We start from the raw sequence: 20,879 nt of genomic DNA on the forward strand, positions 1-20,879 counted from the left end.
GGACTCAGCGGCGTTGAAGGACACAGAATCTTTCTTGTCCGCCATCCTCAATGTGTCGGCTTTGGTCTTGAAATTTATCACCCTCATCACCGTAAGTAGACTAGAGCAATTCTGAGCACTTTCTCCTCACCAAGTGTCTTACGTCCTTTTCTAAACTTTTTCTTTAAGCGTCCGTAATACTTTACCGTTTGTGATGAACACTGGTCACAACATTATAGCAAATACCTGAAGTCAACAGAACTATGTGCAAACTAGGAGATTGTGAAAGAAGTCCAGCTGATAAAGAAAATTGGACCAGGTATTAGTAATACACAATTGAGGATTGGTTTTCTCCTGTAAACTATACGGTTAAAAACTTGACTAAGTTAACAAAAGCCCTGGATAGGCTTTCTTTCTTATATATTGATGATAAAATTGAGAACAGATCATCCAGTCAGCTGAATTATCCATTCCCTCCTTGCATAAAAATTTATATGAAAATCTAAATTTATTAGAAATCTGATTAACAATATGACAACTGAGCCAAAAGAGTAAATCAAATTATCTTCATAACTAGGGTCACTCGTCTATGCAAACCCTGGTGTTGAAAGGTACAACCCAACCCCAGAGATGTCAATTCTTGAGTTGATAGGGCCCTTTGCACCCTGGGTAGTCTTAGAGATACTGACATTCTTACTCTTTGGGGTCCCTAAGACTCACCATACTAAATCTAGTTGATTAAACTGATATTAACCATTCATACAAAACTGGAGTACAATACTTTAGCAAATCCATTGCCTTGTTTTCTAGGCTCTGGTTTTTCACCTTTTCACTAAAGTGACTTCTGCTTCTACCACTCACCCATCATTAGTTAATCAGATTTTGAATCATCTCTTAGTGGTTCATTTCTTCTGAGTTCTTGGCGGAAACCTCACTGTAGCCTCCTGGGCTGATTGCAGAAGGAATGTAAATGAATGAGATAGATAGTTCTTTTCCAAGCTGAACTGGAACCCTTGGTATCCAGGCATTTATAATCTTGATGCATATAGGGGGTCAATGAATGATTCTTAGGTCGTGAGAAAGAACGTAATTATTCTCTTTCCAGTATCACAAGTCTTTGCAATGGTAGAATTGTCAGGTCATGACAAGCCATTGCTGGAAGCGCAGTGAAGAAAGGGAAGGTGAGACCACTGGATACTAAGGATGTTTGTGCTGTGTTGTCAACTCTTGTCTTCACTTTCTTTAATGAATGAATATTCTGAAAGAGCCTAGAACCAAGAAAAATGGACTCAAAATCACTGTTGTTCATGTCAGAATAACCATTTTTATCTTAAGTATTTAATGCCGGTAGCGTTTTGTTTTGTTTTTTGGGGAGGAGGGAGCTTTAAGCTACTGTTTGCATCTGTAATCAGAGATCCATGAGACAGTTATAAAATAAGTAGTTATGAAGTCTGGGTCTTATCAGTCAATTTTAATTTTCCTGCTAGATGTTCCTGAGATTTTAACAAGTAGAAAAACAAGTTTACCCCACTCTTTACTGTTATTTATTCTGATTAATGGAACTCATAAATAATAAAAGGTGTGCAGCAAAAAGGAAGTATGCAATCAAGCTATAATTCGTAAGTGAATTATAAGTTCTGAAGGAACCTAGAAGTGGCTGGAAAAGTGTAGAAGGTCAGCAGTCTGAGTCCGGGCAGAAATTATAGTCTGCTTTTCTCTTCTTTATCTGTATTGCCTTCCACTCCTATGCAATCCCATGTTTCCATCAGAATAATAAGTATATTGGTGCATAGTGCCATTTGAAATCATCTTTACAAATAACAGTTGGAGATGATAAGAGCAAGCACTTATTTAAGCAAGTAGAGCATGTTTAATTACAGTGGGAAAAGCCTGTGTATTTTTTTTTCCCATTCTATTATCCTGCAATCCCTCCTGCCTTTTTTTCTGTGTAAAAGTCCTGCATGATGATGTGTGAATCAGTCAAAACTTCAATTACCTTTTAGAGTAGCATCCTTATACTATAAATAGTTTGGTAAAGGAAATGCCTTACCATGTTTTCTTCTGCAGTACCGGCATGGCTAGATTTCTGATCAGTAGATGGTTGCCCTTCTACAAGAAAAAACAGAACTTAGAAAAACATGTCTGCGCAAACACCCAAATTCTCCCTTATTCCCTCCTCAGTATAATTATTAGAAGCACGTTAGTTACTCCCCTCTTCAAATCTTTTTTCCAGCAAACAAACAGCATTAAAAATGCATTTAATGTACAAATACCTCATCAGAAACAGACAGCAGTAAATTCTTATGGCTGATTCAAGTCCTCCAAAGCAGGGATAAAGGCAATTCAACCAGGCCAGCAATTCCTGGCTCTTTAAGATTGTTGGCCTGATTCCTACCAAATATAAACAATGGAAAATAGCCAAGGTGGTGATGGATAGGAAAAAGAGACATAATGTCATTTCTCAAGGAAGGCCTTCCTTCTGGGTCTTGCTAAAATCTAGGATCATTTATACTAAGGGCATTTTAAAACAGAGTGATTGATAGAAAAGGGACTTTAAAAAGAAAACATACAAGCCATAGTCATATGAAACAACAACCTGGGAACTGGAGGTGTTGTGACTTTTAGTTTAACAGCATGAAATATATTTTCAGCCCACCTAACTACAGAACCGTGGAACTTCTTTTTATTTTAAGTGGTCAATACCCTAACATGGTTTTTGCTGGTATCTCCTGACTGCTCCTCCAGAATCAGAATCCATCCTGCTCTCTGCCACGGGAAGCTGACCTGGATGGGTTCTACCTGCAGGGCTTCTCTTCCCTCTGGTTTCCAGTTGGGGTGGAGATCAAAGGGAGGGAAGGGCAAAATCAGGTACTTATTCTAGCTCCTTCCCTATAGTCTAGCTGTGTCCTCTGAGTGAAGGTCGCCCTCCTTACAACACAGCTTGTTCCATGACTCTCCTTGCAGGTTTTGGGCACCGCTCTTTCTCCTTGTCCCTTCAAGTTCAGGTTTTCTAGCAAAGTTCTGGGGGAATGCACTGTCTTCTGTGCTCCCCTTTGTCCAGTTTTGAGTGTGCCAGGTGCTTTGTGTTGGAACTTCACTTGTGCACACTTCCAATATAGAAACTAAACCATCATTCTTGAGCAGTATGTAGTGCCCCCTCTCCTATAATTTGAACCTAATCTAATCACAAGTATCATTATATTAGGGTTTGCATGTGGGGGACAAACTAGACTACCTGCAACCTCCCATCTTTTTCTACTTCTGGCAGCTAAGAGACAGGAGCAACAAGTAAGGGGACTGACCTATTAGTATAAACAATCACAGGGCTACAACTCGTGAAATCCTCACTCACTATCACCCTTAAAATCCTACCTTCAATAATGGTGTCTGCTATATCAAATAACCCTAACTTCAGCAGGGACAATAGGCAAATATCAATCAAAAGAAGGGACATGCGATCTATTTCAACCTCCCAGGACACTCAGAGCTTTCTCGGAGAGATTATGAAAGAAGGGAGAGCTTCTTGGGGCCTAGATCTACCTCTGCCACTGGTTAGCTGGGTCATCTTAGGTGGTGCATATAAGAGTCTGTTTCACATACCTACTTAGCATTTGTGTTAACTTTCTGGATTCTAGTTTTCTGATCTGTAAAATGTGGAAATAAGTAAATCCAAGCTTTTCATAGATCTAATTCTGCTGATAAAAGCAAAGTCTTTTAAGAAGTCCTGTGACCATGGAATCTTAATGTATCATGTTAAATTACTACAAGTAATTAAATTGCTGTAAGTAACACAGGTTTCTAGCAGAAAATTTAGAAAAAGTTTTTTTTAAAACTTAACAAGGATTAAAATAAAATAGCCCATCAAAGACAATGCTGTTTTGAGCAGTAGCAACTATAGGGGAAGCTCAAAGAAAGAGAAAACAGAGCCCAGGGACTTAAGGAAGTCCAGACATAATAGAAGTACCTGGGCAGATGTGTGGTGGAGAGATGTGTAGTACCTCTCTACAAAGGCAAAGAACGTTTTGGCTTCTTTCCAGCTATTTTTCAATGCAAGATAATTCAGATCATTCTGTGTATTATTTTACTGCCAGATCTAAATTTTCTCTCTTTAGTAGAAAAAAGACAAATAAAACAACTTAAATAACACGTGACTTTCAATTCACTTAATCAATTTCCTGTTATTTATTAAAATATTCAATGAAAAACTGGCAGTGTGATTCAATGGATGTGCTTGTATATAGGTTGCTGTGTCTCTGACCATTTAACTCAGGATAATTTCCTAGAAGTAAATAGTTAGGTGGAAATGTGGGCATCTTTTAAAGAATTTTTGAAAAAGTTTAAAAACAACTCTGCAGAAAATTCAGATCTATTTACATGCCTAGCAGCAGTGTAGGTGTGCAGCTGCAGGTGTATCTTTGATAAACCTCTACCTGAACACCCAGGCACAAGACCAAATCCTCCAAGAGATATTACCTGTGCGGAAACAGATGCATCTTCTTGATTTAACGGCTAGAGTTACCCCTGAAAGCAACAAAACTGCGACTACCACCAATGTTGAAACAATTATTCCGACAACTGTTCCTTGACTTGCTTCTAAATAAAACAAACAAAAAGTCTATAAGCTGGAAGAAAAGTTACCAGAAAATAAAAGAAAATGTATAGATGGGTGAGTAGAGTATCTTTACTAATTTTATAACTAGCTATTTCTGCATTCTGGATGGGAGACAGATTTCATATTAGTGAAAAGACTCTTCCTAGTGAAAAGACCCGTTAAAGATATGAACAACAGCCCTGTCTGGACCAGAGTTTTTCATGAGCATAAATAATACCTCCCAACCTCAATGTGTCTATTGTGGGAAACCTGCCAAAGCTGTGATATTAACCAATTTAGGGCCTAGTGGGGATGAGAGTCAGGAGAGAAAAAGTCTGAAACTTGAGAGACAATGAGTCTTCTATGTATTTTAAGTCTTTATTGTTTTTTATTGTAATAAGATAATCAACACACTTTTACAAAGGAATAATTATGACTACAAACTAACCTTAGCCTAGCATATTCCTTGGGGGATGAAGGGAGGTTGCAGTGTACCCTTGGCTTGGAGTAGTCAGGCTCCTAGAGGAATAGAGATGAGCAGTGCAGAGGGGATGAGAAGAGTTGAGTAGGAGCCATGATCTTGAGTAAAAGGTGACAGGTGACCACCAGGATAACCAATAGTGCTTGGAGCTCCTCAGGAATAACTGGAGGAGCCAGAACTCTTTTCAGCATCTTGGTTGGAACTAGCATTGTTATAATTAGTATTAAAGGAAGTGGGGAACTCAGAAGCCAGAAACTTGGAGACCTTGAGTAACCAAAGTCAGAACCAGCTAATCTTACAATCCATGTTCTACCAAAGAGTAAGGAGCAAGCATTAGAGAACAGAGGTCAAATTCAGGGGGGAAGATAATTATGGCTTTTCTTTAAAATGAACAGCTCTGTATAACGGATGTCAATTTTTATGAATATACTTTTACTTAATGTTTTACAACCAATAAAACAATCTCTCCACATATTTGTCATCCTGAAATTCTATACCCATGTAGAGAAGGAGTAATTAAGTAGAAATGTTGACTTCCTAAAGTGTTTTCATAGGCATATTTTTCCTCCTGAAGAAAATTCTGCAATGTATATCTTCTTACTTTATCCATGACCCTCAGTTTCCCCATCTGTAAAGGGATTTGTCCAAGATCACATATTGATTCAGCAGCAAAATTTAGCAAGAATTATTTCATTTCATTCAATTCAGTGCAACCTTTCTAGAGAAGATCCAGACTCTAGGAATCATAAGCCCCACTATCTGGGCCTCCTTTTCAAATACTGCAGTATTTCCTGGGCAAGGTAGCAAGCAGAAAATTGCAATTCAGTACAGAACACCAAGTTTCCTTGAAAGAATGTTTGTCCTGTTCCCTGCCTTGATGGGGTAGTTCCTGCTATAGACCTCTTTCTGGGGGGAAGTATGGGCAAACCCTCTTGTAGTCTCAACTGACCAGTATTTTACTTCAGAATGAAAGGTTCTGAAAAGCTCTTCTTTGACAGAGATGGAATGGTCATGATGCTTCACTTTGTGTAAACTGAAAATTAGACCTCTAATTAGAAAGATGGGCCAGATGTGGTCTTCAGATTGTTTCTTCCTGATTATTTTTCTAAACTCCAAAATGAATCCAACATTTAAGAAAATAGAATTAAAGTTTAACTGTATTTTACATAAAAGTGACAATCCTATTTGGGGGAAAAATAGGAGCTTCATCTGCATCTCAGTTTTCAGTACCCTCAAAGTAGCAACTCTACAAAGGGAGTGTTATCACTCAGTGTCTTGAAGTTTCTATCTATTTGAAGTTGTCCTTGACCCAAGGACAACTCTGTATTCTTATCTCCAAAACACCCTACATAGAATCTCCAAACCTTCAAATCTGTTATTTCTCCTAATTTTCATAACTAGAATGATAAAAATATTTCTAAAACATATGTTCCACTGACTCATATTTTAATAAAGAATAGAAAGAGAAGCGCCATGGTCTCCAATGATGTCAAGTTGATCACTTAAGGGTAAGGGTGATCAGCCCACCTTGAAAGTCAACTTCATGAGTACACATTCCATGACTCTATGGATACTGGACTAGAAATATTTTAATTAATGAGTTTTACCAGTTAGCTACCAATAGAGGTAAAAAAAAAAAAAAAAAATAAGCCAAATCAGGCATACATGTAATGTTTCAAATGTCCTTTGATAACTGTTTTCACCAGATTCACAGACCATGCTTCCCCAGCATCCAGCAGAGTCCAAATTCTAACTTTCTCCTGTGCCTACACAGCCTCAACTCCCCAAACCCAGACCCTGAGGCACAGATGAGGCACAGTGGTAAGCAAGAACTGAAGATGCTCAGCCCACAGAGTAACAAAACATATAGGTTCCCTCTTCATTTCTGAAGCCCTGAAACCCTAAAAAGGAAATCTTCTGGGAGTAATTTCTTTCTTTCTTTTTTTTTTTTTTATGCAAGACTTGCCTGTGGTTGAAGGAAGGAGATTGTCTTGACTGGAAGTATCCCTGTAGACAGTATTTTCAGAAATTCTATTCAAAGGTATTCTTGAAATGGCAACCTAATTTTCCTGTTTGATGTTCACAATCTCTAATGCTGTACCCGAAAACCATTATCCAACCCTACTTGTAACTTACCTACATGCAGTGTTTGGATGCTGAGTAAAGTATACTTGCTTGAAGAAATATTGCACAAGTATTCCCCACTGTCTGAAAGACGAAGATCCTTCAAAGTCAGAGAGAAGTCATGCAGGTTTATCGGCTCTTTGTTCCGTGAAAGTAGGGGTTCATTGATAATTGTTTCTTGTGAGGAGTTCAGAAAGGAAGCCAGAACCAAAGAATTCCCACTGTCCACTCTGGACCAAATGACTATGAAATCTTGATTTGGTATGAAAAAACTGTTTTCAGGTTTACACGAGAGTGAAACGTTTTCACTTTGCATTTTACGAAGGCCATCTAACAACAGAATAGAAAAGTAAAGATTAATGAAAACAAAATTTTCAAATGAATTTTCTAAGTTACACTTAGAAATATCTTTGAAAATACCTTTTGGAAAGCAATGAGATATTTGTGCTGTGGAGTTTATTAAAAGCTTTACTACCACTATTTCAAAGTCTCCCACCAAGGTTAAGCTTAGGCTTCAGGAGGCCTAAGCCTGGGCCAGCTAGGGAGGTGACACACCTGGTTTTTAAATCCTACAGCCTGACGGTGATCACTCAAGAATGTTGCTATGGTTATCAGCCCTTTAAACTCAGTGATCTTCTTCTGCTGACCTTGAGTGCTGGAGTTACGTCCTTGTCACTATCTATACCATGGCAGTCTCTGCTACTTTCATGGCCTCAACCACTTCTTAATCTCTCTTTCAAGACAGAGTCTCTTTTCTTGCACATAAGAAGTGTATTTCTAACTGTGCAGGTAATTCCTCACTGGCCCAAACTCTTAGAACAGGGACTCTGCTGGGTATTCTTAGCTTGCCCCTCCAGAGCTAACTCCATCTTGTCCTTCCTATTCTCTGGTTCTGTCAGCTGACCTCTATGGACTACCATGAATTGTTCTCCCTGGTTCTAGACATACCTACTTTGCAGTCCACCTGCAAGAGAGTGATGCCAAAGCAAGCCATCTAAAATGCCACTTCCAGTCACTCCAATGTTTCATATCCTTCTTTGGCTCCATACTACCTCCAGGGCTAGCTCAAGCTCTTTAGCAAGATGAAGGCATTTGATCTGGTTTTTGCCTTCTACTCTAGGCTTATCTTTTGATACTTCAGTTTAACCCTCAACCATTTATATTTCCACAAATTCAAGCAATATTTACTCCTCTGTGCTTTTGCATATAGTATGTTTTTTGCCTGGAATGCCCATGTTCTCCTGGAATTTCCTACTGCTCTTTTAAAATTCTGCCCTTATGCAAGTTCCTTAAGCATATATTCTGTAAAAACCTGATCCATACCCAACCACAGTGAACAGAATTACTCACTCTCTTTGTATGCTACGTTCCTGGTTTAGTTTTATTTTTACATGTTTGTACTAGATGCTGTGGATCCAGAAGTAAGAGTCCACAGCATCTAGTACACATCTGGTTCTTAAGTTCACAGTCTGAGAGTGACAAAGCTTGGCACATAATAGATCCTCAACAAGACAAAATAGCGTTGAGCCTAAGGAACTGTTGGAACTCCAGGATACTCATTTCTGAATAAACATGAGAAATTATGATTTTCCATAGAAAATATTTGCAATTTAATATTTTCATCCCTTTCCCATGTTTCCATTGCTGCCTGGCTGATGAACAGAGAACACTGGCTGCTCACACTATTGACATCATATAAAGGTAGTGAATAATTCATATTTTTAGTGTCTTCTTGGTGAATATTTTGAGAATTTGAAACTCAGGGATGGAGGCAGGACCAAGATGGCAGAGTAGGAGGACCCCAAGCTCACCTCCTCCCACAGACACACTAAAACTACAACTACATATAGAACAACTCTCTCTGAGAATGACCTGAAGACCAGCAGAATGGCCCATCTATCACTAAGGATATAAAGAAAAAAATACACCAAGGTGAATAGGAGGGGAAGAGAAGTGATCTAGTCAGGACCCACACCCATGAGGGAGACCCTGCACTGCTCCAGCCCCACCCCTGTCAAGGCAGTAGTCCTCACATGCCCCAGGAAAAGCCCTGGCCTGTGCCAGGCTCCAGCTCTAGATCCCTGGCTCCAGCCTGCGCCTACCAAGGCTGCACCCCCAGCATGCCCCAGAAGAAGCCCTGGCCTGTGATTGGTGCAGCTCTAGTCCCCACCCCTCATCAAGGCAGCAGCCCCCAACACACCTGAGGAGAAGCCCCAGTCCATACCAGGCTCCAACTCTAGCCCACCCCAACCCCCAGCTCCAGCCCGTGCCAGTAATAGCCCTGGTGTGCCCCAGAAAAAGCCCCTCTCCATGCTTGCTTCATATCCAGCTCTCCCACCAAAGCCACTGGGCACACAGAGACTGCATAGGGAGACTCTCACACAAGGACATACCTTCAAGACTGAGATAGGTAATTGTCTTGCCTAATTTTATAAACAAACAGAGAGTTGAACAAATTGAAAAGACAGAGAAATATGTTCCAAATGAAAGAACTACCCTAATGAAATGGAGAGAAGTAGTTTACCTGATAAAGAGTTCAAAGCAATGGTCATTAAAATGCTCACCAAACTCAATAAAAGAACAGAGGAACACAGTGAGAACTTCAACAAAGAATTAGAAAATATAAAAAAGAGCTGAAGAATACAATAACTGAAATGAAAATTAGAGGGAATCAAGAGCAGATTAGGTAATACAGAAGAATGTATAAGTGACCTGGAAGATAGAATAGTGGAAACCACCCAATCAGAACAACAAAAAAGAAAAAATACATTTTTAAAATGAGGATAGTTTAAGGGGACCTCTGGGACAACATCAAGCATACTAACATTCATATTATAGGTGTCCCAGAAGGAGAAGAGAGAGAGAAATGGGTAGAAAACATATTTGATGAAATAATGGCTAAAAATTTCCCTAATCTGAAGAAGGAAACAGATATTCAGGTCCAGGAATCTCAAAGAGTCCCAAACAAGATGAACCCAAAGAGATCCACAACAACATATCATAATCAAAATGGCAAAAGTTAAAGACAAAAAAATTTTCAAGGCAGCAAGAGAAAAACAAAGAGTCACATAAAAGGGAACCCTTATAAGACCATCAGCTAATGTTTCAGCAGAAACTTTGCAGGCTAGAAGGGAGTGGTATGATATATTTAAAATGCTGAAAGGGGAAAAACCCTACAACCTACGTTACTCTACCAAGGAAGGTTATCATTCAGAATTGAAGAAGAAATAGTTTCCCAGATAAGCAAATGATCTTAAATGGCACATTAGACTAAATGGACTTAATAGATAACTAGAAACCATTCCATACAAAAAAACATCAGAATATACATTCTTTTCAACTGCACATGGAACATTCTCCAGGATAGGTCACAATGCTAGGTTATAAAACAAGTCTCAATAAATTTAAGAAGATTGAAATCATATCAAGCATCTTTTCTGACTACAATAGTATAAAGTTAGAAATCAATTTACAGGAAGAAAACTGGAAAGAGCACAAACGTGGAGACCAAACAATATGCTACTAAAAAACAAAGTGTCGATGAAGAAATCAAAGAGGAAATCAAAGAACACCTTGAGACAAATGAAAATAGAAACACAATGTTCCAAAATCTATGGGATGCATCACAAGCAATTCTAAGAGGGAAGTATATCACGATACCGGCCCACCTCAAGAAATAAGAAAAATCTCAAATAACATATCTTTTCTAAAGGATATAGAAAAAGAAGAATGAATAAAGACCAAAGCTAGTAGAGAAATGAAATACCAAAAGTCAGAGTGAAAATAAATGAAGTAGAGACCAAAGAACAATAGAAAAGATCAATGAAACTAAGAGCTGTTTCTTTGAAAAGATAAACAAAATTGGAAAAACCTTTAGTCAGACTCATCAAGAAAAAGAGATGTGCTAAATAAATAAAATTAGAAAGAGGAGAAGTTACAACCAATATCACAGAAATACAATCATAAGAGAATACTATGAACAGTTATACACCAACAAATAGGACAACCTGGAAGAAATGGATAAGCTCCTAGAAACTTATACTCTTCCAGGACTAATTCAGGAGGACATAGAAAAGCTGAACAGACTGATTTCTAGTAATGAAACTGAATCAGTATTTTTAAAATTCCAACAAACAAAAGTCCAGGACAAGATAGCTTCACAGGAGAATTCTACCAAATATTTAAAGAAGAGTTAATACCTATCCTTCTCAAACTATTCCAAAAAATTGAGGAGGAGAGAACACTTCCAAACACATTCTACAATGCCACATTACCCTGATACCAAACCAATCAAAGACACTACAAGAAATGAAAATGACTGGCCAATATCCCCAAAGAACATAGATTCAAAAATCCTCAACAAAATATTGTAAGCCAAATTAATTCAACAACACATTAAAAGGATCATATGTTATGATCAAGTATAATTTTTCCCAGGGATGCAAGGATGTTTTAATATCCATCAATCAATCAATCTGATATACCACATTAATAAAGCAAAGGATAAAAATCACATGATCATCTCAAAAGATGCAGAAAAAGCATTTGACAAAATTCAACAACCACTTGTGATAAAAACTCTCAACAAAGTTGGTTTGGAGAGAACATACATTCACATAAAAAGGCCATATATAACAAACCCACAGGTAACATCATACTCAAGGGTGAAAAGCTGAAAGCTTTTCCTCTAAGATCAGGAACAAGACAAGGATGCCACTCTTGCCACTTTTATTTAACATAGTATTGGAAATCCTAGCTACAGCAATCAGACAAGAAAAAAAAATAAAAGGCAACCCAAATTAGAAGAAAAGAATTAAAATTGTTGCTATTTGCAGATGACAGGATACCATACATAAAAAAACCATAAAATCTCCACCAAAAAACTATTAGAATTAATAAACAAATTCAATAAATTTGCAGGATACAGAGTCAATGTACAAAAAATCAGTTGTGTTTCTGTACATTAATAAAAAACTATCAGAAAGAGAAATTAAGAAAACAGTCTTATTTATAATTAAATAAAAAAGAATAAAATATGTAGGAATAAATCGAACCAAGGACATGAAAGACCTGTACTTTGAAAACTGTAAGACGCTGATGAAAGAAATTGAAAACAATACAAATAAATGGAAAGCTATTCTGTGTTCATGGATTGGAAAAAATTAACATTGTTAAAATGTCCATACTACCCAAAGCAATCTACAGATCCAATGCAACCTCTATCAAAATACCCATGGCATTTTTCACAGAACTAGAACAAATAATTCTAAAATTTGTGTGGAAACACAAAAGATGCCAAATAGCCAAAAAAATCTTGAGAAAGAACAAAGCTAGAGTTGTCATGCTCCCTGACTTCAAACTACACTACAAAGCTATAGTAATCAAAATAGTATGGTACTGGCACAAAGATCAGACACATAGATCACTGGAACCGAATAGAGCACCCAGAAATAAACCCATGCACTTATGGTCAATTAATCTACAACAAAGGAGGCAAAAATATACAGTGGAAAAAAGACAGTCTCTTTAATAAGTGGTGTTGTGAAAACTAGACAGCTACATGTAAAAGAATAAAACTAGAATATTTTCTCATACCATATACAAAAATAAACTCACAACAGATTAAAGACTTAAATGTAAGAACTGAAATCATAAAATTCCTGGAAGAAAATATAGGTAGTGTGCTCTTTGATATAAGTCTTAACAATACTTTTTTGATCTGTCTCCTCAGGCAAGGGCAACAGAAGCAAAAATAAACAAATGAGACCTAATCAAATTTTAAAACTTTTACACAGGGAAGGAACCCATCAGTAAAACTGAAAGGTGACCTACTGAAAGGTAGAAGATATTTGCAAATGATATACCTGGTAAGGGTTTAATATCCAAAACATATAAAGAACTCATACAACTCAATATGAAACAAAAAAACGAAATGATCTGATTTTTAAAAATGGGCAGAGGCCTGAGTAGACATTTTCCCAAATAAGACATACAGATGACCAACAGGCACATGAAAAGATGTTCAACATCACTAATCATCAGGGAAATGCAAATCAATGCAACTGCAATGAGATATCACCTCACACCTGTCAGAATCACTGTTATCAAAAAGACAACAAATAACAAGTGTCGGTGAGGATGTGGAGAAAAGGGAATCCTTGTGCACTGTTGGTGGGAATTTAAATTGGTGCAATCACTATGGAAAACATGATGGAGGTTCCTCAAAAATTAAATATAGAACTACCATATGATCCAGGAATTTGACTCCTGCATATTTATCTGAAGAAAACAAACACACTAATTCAAAAAGATATGTGCACCCCAATGTTCATAGCTCATAGCACAATTATTTACAATAGCCAAGATATGTAGGCAACCAAGTGCCCATTGACATCTGAGTGGATAAAGAAGATTTGAGTTACACACACACACACAAAGTAGAATATTACTAAGCCATAAATAAAGAATAAAATCTTGCTATAGTGACAACATGGATGGACCTGGAGGGTATTATAATTAGTGAAATAAGTAGAGAAATAAAGACGAATGCTGTATGTTTTCACTTATATGTGGAATCTAAAAAACAAACAAACATAATAAAACAGAAACAGACTCACAGATACAGAGAACAAACTAGTGGTTACCAGAAGGGAGAGGGATGGGAAGAGAAGCGAAATAGTTAAATATGATTAAGAGATACAAATTTTCAGTTACAAAATAAATAAGTCACAGAGATGTAATGTCCAGCACAAGGAATATAGTCAATATTTTATAATAACTTTGTATGGTGTGTAATCTATAAAAATATCACTATGTTTTATACCCCAAACTAATATAATATTGTAAGTCAACTATACTTCAATAAATTTAAATATTAAAAAAAAGAAACTCAGGGGGAGAGAAGGCCAAAAAGGAAAGCTAACCTCCACTTTCCCCATATAATAGAGATTTACAGAAAAAATTTGCTTTTCTTCTAGTGAAGTATAAAACAGTATTGATAATTTTCCTCAGAGTTAGATAAATGGTGTCAAAATAATTTTTCTTCTCCTTAAACTCTTCTTAAACAGTAGCTTATAGATATAGAGACTGGTGAGAGTTTGGGTTTGTTCAAATAAATGAGAGGAAGGAGTAGAGGTGTTGATAAAGATTAATGGGCTAATACTACTTAAGAAGACTAAACATAAAGAGACTAAACAGAAGCAATACTAATTTCTGTTGGTTGAAAAACTGGCAAAAATTAGAGGTTGTGACCTGCTGGGAGACAAGCATCCTTTCCTTCTCTTCTGATCTTCTAAAGTGCAATGCAGGTAGAAAATTCTATGTAGAAGAACCATAGAGAAAAACAGTAATGTTCATGGAGGTATTTTCTGCTTTCCATTTCACAATTGTTTTCCTTCAACTCATAAACACCTTGCAAGGTAAGAATTGCTTCCATTTTACCAACGAGGAACCAGCGCTCAGAAGTAAAAATGATTGCTTGAGGTAATAGAGCCAGTAATATTAGATCTGGGACTCCAGTCCTGGTCTTCTAACTGCTGCAAATGCATTTCCTTCCTTTGTGTTCCTCTCTTAACCTGTAAATCAAACCCCATTCCCTCCCAATCTCTGACAGCACAGGTACACAGGTAAAGCCTTGTGGAGCCTACCTTTCATTGTCCATCGCCCTGTCCATGTTTGCTTCAGCAATGTGTTTTCAATAGCACATTGATAAGATGAATTTGATCCTGTAATATTTACTCTACTGTTAATATAAAAAGGACCCAAAGATCCGACTTCTTCCTTATTGTTTTCAGAGATAGGTGTATTATCCCCTTTCCATGTGATAATTGGATAAGGATAAACACTTAACACATTGCATATTAAGAAGCTGTTTGTGGCATTCTTTTCATACTTCATCACAGGTGTGACAAAAGCTATGTGGGAGAAAGAAGGGCACGTGAGGAACTGTCATTAGCTTCTTTTTAGCCCATCTGTGCAGAACACATTACTTTAATACCCATGAAATGAAAAGCTAAGCTTTGTGAGCAAAACTTGGCAGTTTCTGAAAGGAAAAACAGCAAAAACTCTGTAGAACCTTAAGCTATAGTCTGGTGATCTACAAGGAAAAAAGATCATGTATGGATACATAGCAACTAGCAAGCTCAATTCTCTAGAAAGAATTCTAGAAAAAAAATCTAATGGCCTCACTGAGCAGTCAAAATGTGGGTGTCAAAGCTGATAAACTAGAGCTCACACAGCAGTTTGTACTCTTTAGGTACTGACTCAGAGCCTTTTTGATTCTTTGTTTACCCATAATTCTTAGATTTCTGAGTCAAGGTCTGAAGCAGATAAATAGAACAGAGGGAGAAAGAACAAGAGCTAGATAAAACAACCCATTAGAAAATGCCCCTCCCAATAAATAAATTATTAGATAAATAAAGTTAATACAAACAGGAGGAAAGCATATAGTATTACAATTAACTTCATTTAGAAAACAGAAAAATGTAATTTAAATCAATTCAATAATTTTAAGCTATCATATTGGCAGAATTTCTTAAGATGGGTAATATTAGGTGTTGATAAGACTTAAGGGGAAAATGTATACTCTTATGCTGCTGGTATAAGTGCCATATTAAAATTTTACTTCTGATACTTTTGTTTCAGATCATTTCCCGGTATTAAATATAAGGATGTTCATCACAACATTTTTTGTAACGTATAACACTAGAAATACCTAAATACCTACTAATGGAGGAAGAGGTGCATCAATTATAGCATGTCTAAACTATGAAACACTATGCATTAAAAATAATGAGGTAGTTTGTATGTATTATCTTGGAAGGAAGCCCATAGCACATTAAATTAAGAAGAAGGCAGTACAGAAAACATGGAATGGTATCATTGTCATGTTTTGTAAAATGTTATATGTACACTTACCTCCCACTTTTAGTACCACTTTGTTTATGATTTTTCCAGATGATGTCCCCACATAGCACATGTAAATTCCTTCATCCTGAAGCTTTAATCTTTTGAAAGATAGGGAGGCATTCCCATTGTGAATTTCACCATGGAAGAGGGATGTCCTATTTACATATCTGGGATCTTGCTTTTCCAACTGGTCACTGTCTTTGTAGTATGAGTAAACGTAGTTATCTTGATTCTTCCAGTGAATTACAACATCGGGCCCACTCTCAAATGAGCAAGGGAGAATTACATCTTCATCAAGTCTTCCAATGACTGTTTGCCAACTCATACTAACATGACTTAAGGAAGCTAAAAAGACCATATCTAAAAGCAAGAGCAGTTATGAAGAGAATTAGTGATGGGTGCTTATCAAGGGTTATATCAGGACTACCTAGAAGAACTATCCTAGTCAGCAGCCTGATCATTAACAGACCACATCATCTATCAAGAACACTTGCTAGTCTAATTACTAGAAACAAGCCATGAAGCTCTATGTTTGAGTGTCTGCAATTTCAATCGAGTATCTGTTGTAGTCAATGTAACCATGAGAATTGACAACAGCATAAAGCATAGAAACTTTGTTCCATGCTTGATCAATAGTCTCATCTCTCCTCTGATCCTGGCCTGCTACAGTTGCTGGAAATTATGTATATTATATAAATTAAAGATTCCTGTTGATTTTTATTCCCTGAACACATTCATTTTTAACACCTACTATAACAATAACAAATTAGTTTATCCAGCTAGCTGGAGCCAGCAGGCCCTAAAAGAATAGAATAAACTTAACTTGTTTGGGTTAGGAAATATTTGGAGCATGTAGAAGACAATGCTGCATTAAGGGGTCTGTTGGGAATATGTAGACATTAGTTTCAAGAAAGGGTGCACAAAAGAGGAGGAGTCCAAAAGGCGAAATGAAGTGATTCATTTATTTTGGCTTTAAGACAACTCTCAGGATATACTATGAGTCCATCAAAATATAGTTAAGGAATATTATTCTGAATATAAATGTAGAGGTCCAATCCTCCTAATATACATAAGTTTGTATATGTGTGTGTATATATATATAAATATATGTATATATATATATATTTATATATATTTTTTTACTGTCAACTTCAGAAGGTGATTTTAAAAAGCAAATGGACTCATCACAATCAGGTTTTTGCAAAGAAAATATACTTAACCATTTCATAATCACTGAAGGCAGTATCCAGATTTTTTAACCAATTCACAAAACATTTTAAGTAGATCATGTGCCCTATCTATGAATTCTGTGACATTTGCACTGGAAAGGACCTTATCTTACGGACAATGGACTAAACTCCTTTGACCTTGGTCAAAGCCACCCGAGATGGGATAATCGGGTGTTCGTATGGCCTTGTCACAAAGTCTTTTTCCTCTGCCCCCTCCTCTGAGGCTCTTTCCACTCTGCCATGTCCCACTTTGCCTTAGAGTGATTTAGTCTATCTCTGTCAAAGGGCTAGAGGAATGTGGCATCAAGCTGAGAAGAAAGACATGGAAAGGTGGGAAAGAAAAGGAGTGTTTTTGTCAACCTCCCTAACTGCTCTACTAAACACCTCTAATATTTCATTGGATAATTTAAAATGCCTGCCACAGGGCCTAGCAAAGCTGATAACGCCTTTTGTCAAGTGTCAAGTAAGTACCAAGCTTACACTTAAAAAAAAAACAAATCAACCAATCAATCAAACTTGCCTTTCTAGTGATTTTATATTTGGTAGCAGATAACAGATTAGAAAGAACCTTAGAGTAGATAGAAGAAAAGTTAGAAAAGTTGACAAGCTATGGCTACAGAGGAAACAGCCCTCTTGCCTTGTGGCTCATGTTCCTACCTATTGATACAAACAACTGACACTTGGGTGTATTATAAAGGTGCTTACCTTGAGATCCACATAGAGATGGTATAAGAATGCAGAAGACAGAAAGAGCTGCCTGTGCGTTCGTGTGGAAGTCATGGAAGAGGGATGTCCTATATACATATCTGGGATCTTGCTTCTCCAACTGGTCATTCCTCATGTGGAGGTTATATTAGTTATACTATCAAAGAGAAGCAAAATATACAAGTTACAGATTTTAAGTACAAACAGGAATTGGAAAAGAAAGAATTAAAGTGTCTGCCTATAGGAGATTCATTAAATTAACTATGGTACATTCACACAAATAATACTTCTGCAACCATTAAAGATAATACTGTAAAAGATGGTTCAATGGCATCGAAAAAAGCTCTTAATATTACAGGAGAAAAATCAGATTACAATGCAACTTTTAAGAAGCATAGTCCCTTTTTAAAAGCACACACATTTCTGCACATAGGAGGCTGACATGACATATCACTAAATTTACAGAAGGATGTTAACTCTGAAGAACAAGTTTCACATCTAAAGGAGTACCTGTTATATAATAGGTACTGAAAAATGGCTGTTAAATGAATAAAGATTTGGTATATGTTAAATAGTGGTTCTCTGGAAAATAGTTTTTGTCAGTTATTTTTAAAGCTTTCTACAGTGGACATGTATTGCTTTTATAGGAAATATACTAAAAATAAATTCAATTAAATATTAAATGTCAATGGTGTTAACTATCGTGTTATTTATAATCACACATTAAAAAAACAGTAAAACGAAACCTGAAAACATATTCTTAAGTCCAATAATTGTGCAGATTATGAAGCAGCCATTAAAATCATGGTTTACAAACAGCACTTTGAAAACTAAAAAAAGTGAGAAAATATAGATGGCAAAATGCATACACACATGATATAAATTCAAGTAAGTAAATGGAACTGATTTTCTCTAGAGATGGGATTATAGATAATTTTTAAAACCTCTAAAAGAAAATTTTGAAGAAATCATTTGGGAGCTCTACTATTACAAAGTTGTACTCAATCTGTTGTAGGATATGAGATGCAAGAATGATTAAAACTATTCTAAAAAGTAAAGTTAGATTCCTTCATAATATCCTATCAAAATGAAACCTGGTAAATTAATAATTTATAGTTTCATTTTTACATTTTAAATACTAAAATAAAATAAATGAATATACAGCCTTGGAAAAGGGCCTTTTTAACATGGCTATACTTTTCTATATCAGATACGTCTACATAAAAATGGGAAAAGCAGGGAATTCCCTGGCCGTCTAGTGGTTAGGACTCCATGCTTTCACTGCCAAGGGTGCAGGTTTGACCCCTGGTTGGGGAACTAGGATCCTGCAAGCCGTGTGGAGCAGCCAAAAACAAAACAAAACAAAACCTTAAAAAAACTGGAAAAGCAACAAAAACATATTAAAATACAAATAAATAGGGAAAACATTTGCCATATGTCAAAATTATCACTCTAATAGTTTCCATCTTTCTCAGAGCAATAGCTAAAATGTTTGGCAAGTGGCCAAATGGCAGTGTAGGAAGACCCTAGGCTCATCTTCTCCCACAGGCCCACCAAAATCACATTTACAGAGCAACTATTGATGATAAAGACCTGAAGACTAGCAGAAAAGATCTTCTGTAACTAAAGATATAAGGAAGAAACCACAAAGACGGGGGTAGGAGGGACAGAGATGTGGTATGGTCATGACCCACACCCTTGGGTGGGTGATCCACAAACAGGAGGATAATTACAATTGCACAGCTTCTCTCCAAGGAGTGAAGGGTCTGAGCCCCACATCAACCTCTCCAGCCAAGGATCCTGCACTGGGAAGATGAGCCCCCAAAATGCTTGACTTTGAAGGCCAGTAGGACTTACATTCGGGAGAGCCAGATGGCTGTGGGAAATAGAGACTCCACTGTTAAAGGGCGCACACAAAATCTCACATACTCTGGGACCCAGGGCAGAAGCAGTAATTTAAAAGGGCCTAGGTCAGATTCACCTGCTGGTCTTTAGGAGCTTCCCAGAGAGGCAGGAGGCAATTGGAACACACCCTGGGGACACAGACACTGGTGGCAGCCATTTTGGGGAGGTCACTTTACTGTGAGGACACTGGTGCTGGCAAGTGCCATTCTGGAATCCTCCCTCTAGTTTATTAGTGACGGGACCTGCCCTCGCCCACCAGCCTGTCAGCACCAGTGTGGGGACAACTCAGTCCCGCCCATCAGCAGGCCTGCTACCTCAAGACCTCCTGAGGCCTCAGCAGCCCCAGGACACAGCCCTGTCCAACAGAGGACCCAGGACACAACCCCACCCAATATACACCAGCACTAGTCCTGGGAGTCCTGGGGCCCCAAAGCTAGCCATTGGGACCCCGCTCCACCCACCAGCAGGCCAAACACCAACTCTGAGACCTTCAGGTTCCTGTAACCAGAGGCCCCAGGACACAGCTCTACTCTCAGTGGACCAGTATTAGCCCTGGGACCCCCGGGCGCCCACCCTGCCCACCAGATGATCAATAACAGCTCTAGGACACCCAGGCCCTGTAGCCAGAGAACCTGGGACTTGGCTTGGCCCACCAATGATCCAGAATTAAACCCTGCACAGCCCACCAGAGAACCAGCATCATCTCCAGGATCCCCAGCCTGGCAGCCAGAGACTGCAGGACACAAGTTGGCCCAGCACTGAGCCAGCATTAGCCCTGGATCCCCTAGGCCATGGACCAACCCACCAGCAGGTGGACACCAGCTCCAAGACCACTGCAGCCCCACAGCCTTCTGTATCAGGATTCAGCCCACAAACCAGCAGGATGGCATCAGCTCTGGAACCCCTGGGGCTCCTGCCCCACCTACCAGCAGGACAATACCCGCTCTGGGACACCTTG

General features: G+C 37.8%; 1 protein-coding gene across 1 annotated transcript; it reads right to left on the reverse strand.

Moving 5' to 3' along the window:
• Positions 1–1,199: 1,199 nt before the first annotated feature.
• Positions 1,200–16,440, reverse strand: HHLA2 (HERV-H LTR-associating 2). Its single transcript, XM_036849692.1, has 6 exons — positions 16,092–16,440; positions 14,822–15,088; positions 7,188–7,505; positions 4,453–4,572; positions 2,030–2,088; positions 1,200–1,247 (listed from the first exon to the last, which is right to left on the reverse strand). The coding sequence occupies exons 1-6, from the start codon at positions 16,438–16,440 to the stop codon at positions 1,200–1,202; spliced, it is 1,161 nt and encodes a 386-aa protein (XP_036705587.1).
• Positions 16,441–20,879: the final 4,439 nt, after the last annotated feature.

This window comes from Balaenoptera musculus, chromosome 4, assembly GCF_009873245.2.
Source record: "Balaenoptera musculus isolate JJ_BM4_2016_0621 chromosome 4, mBalMus1.pri.v3, whole genome shotgun sequence".
Classification (NCBI taxonomy): Eukaryota; Metazoa; Chordata; class Mammalia; order Artiodactyla; family Balaenopteridae; genus Balaenoptera; species Balaenoptera musculus.

What these genes read in the sequence shown, in the direction of transcription:
- HHLA2 (XM_036849692.1), bottom strand. Translation starts at nt 16,440, where the DNA reads ATGGTCTTTTTAGCTTCCTTAAGTCATGTTAGTATGAGTTGGCAAACA. An exon ending in AGTGGTACTAAAAGTGGGAG is followed by an intron (nt 15,089 to 16,091) that starts GTAAGTGTACAT and finishes TCTCCCACATAG; the next exon opens with CTTTTGTCACACCTGTGATG. An exon ending in GTACTGCAGAAGAAAACATG is followed by an intron (nt 1,248 to 2,029) that starts GTAAGGCATTTC and finishes TCTTGGTTCTAG; the next exon opens with GCTCTTTCAGAATATTCATT.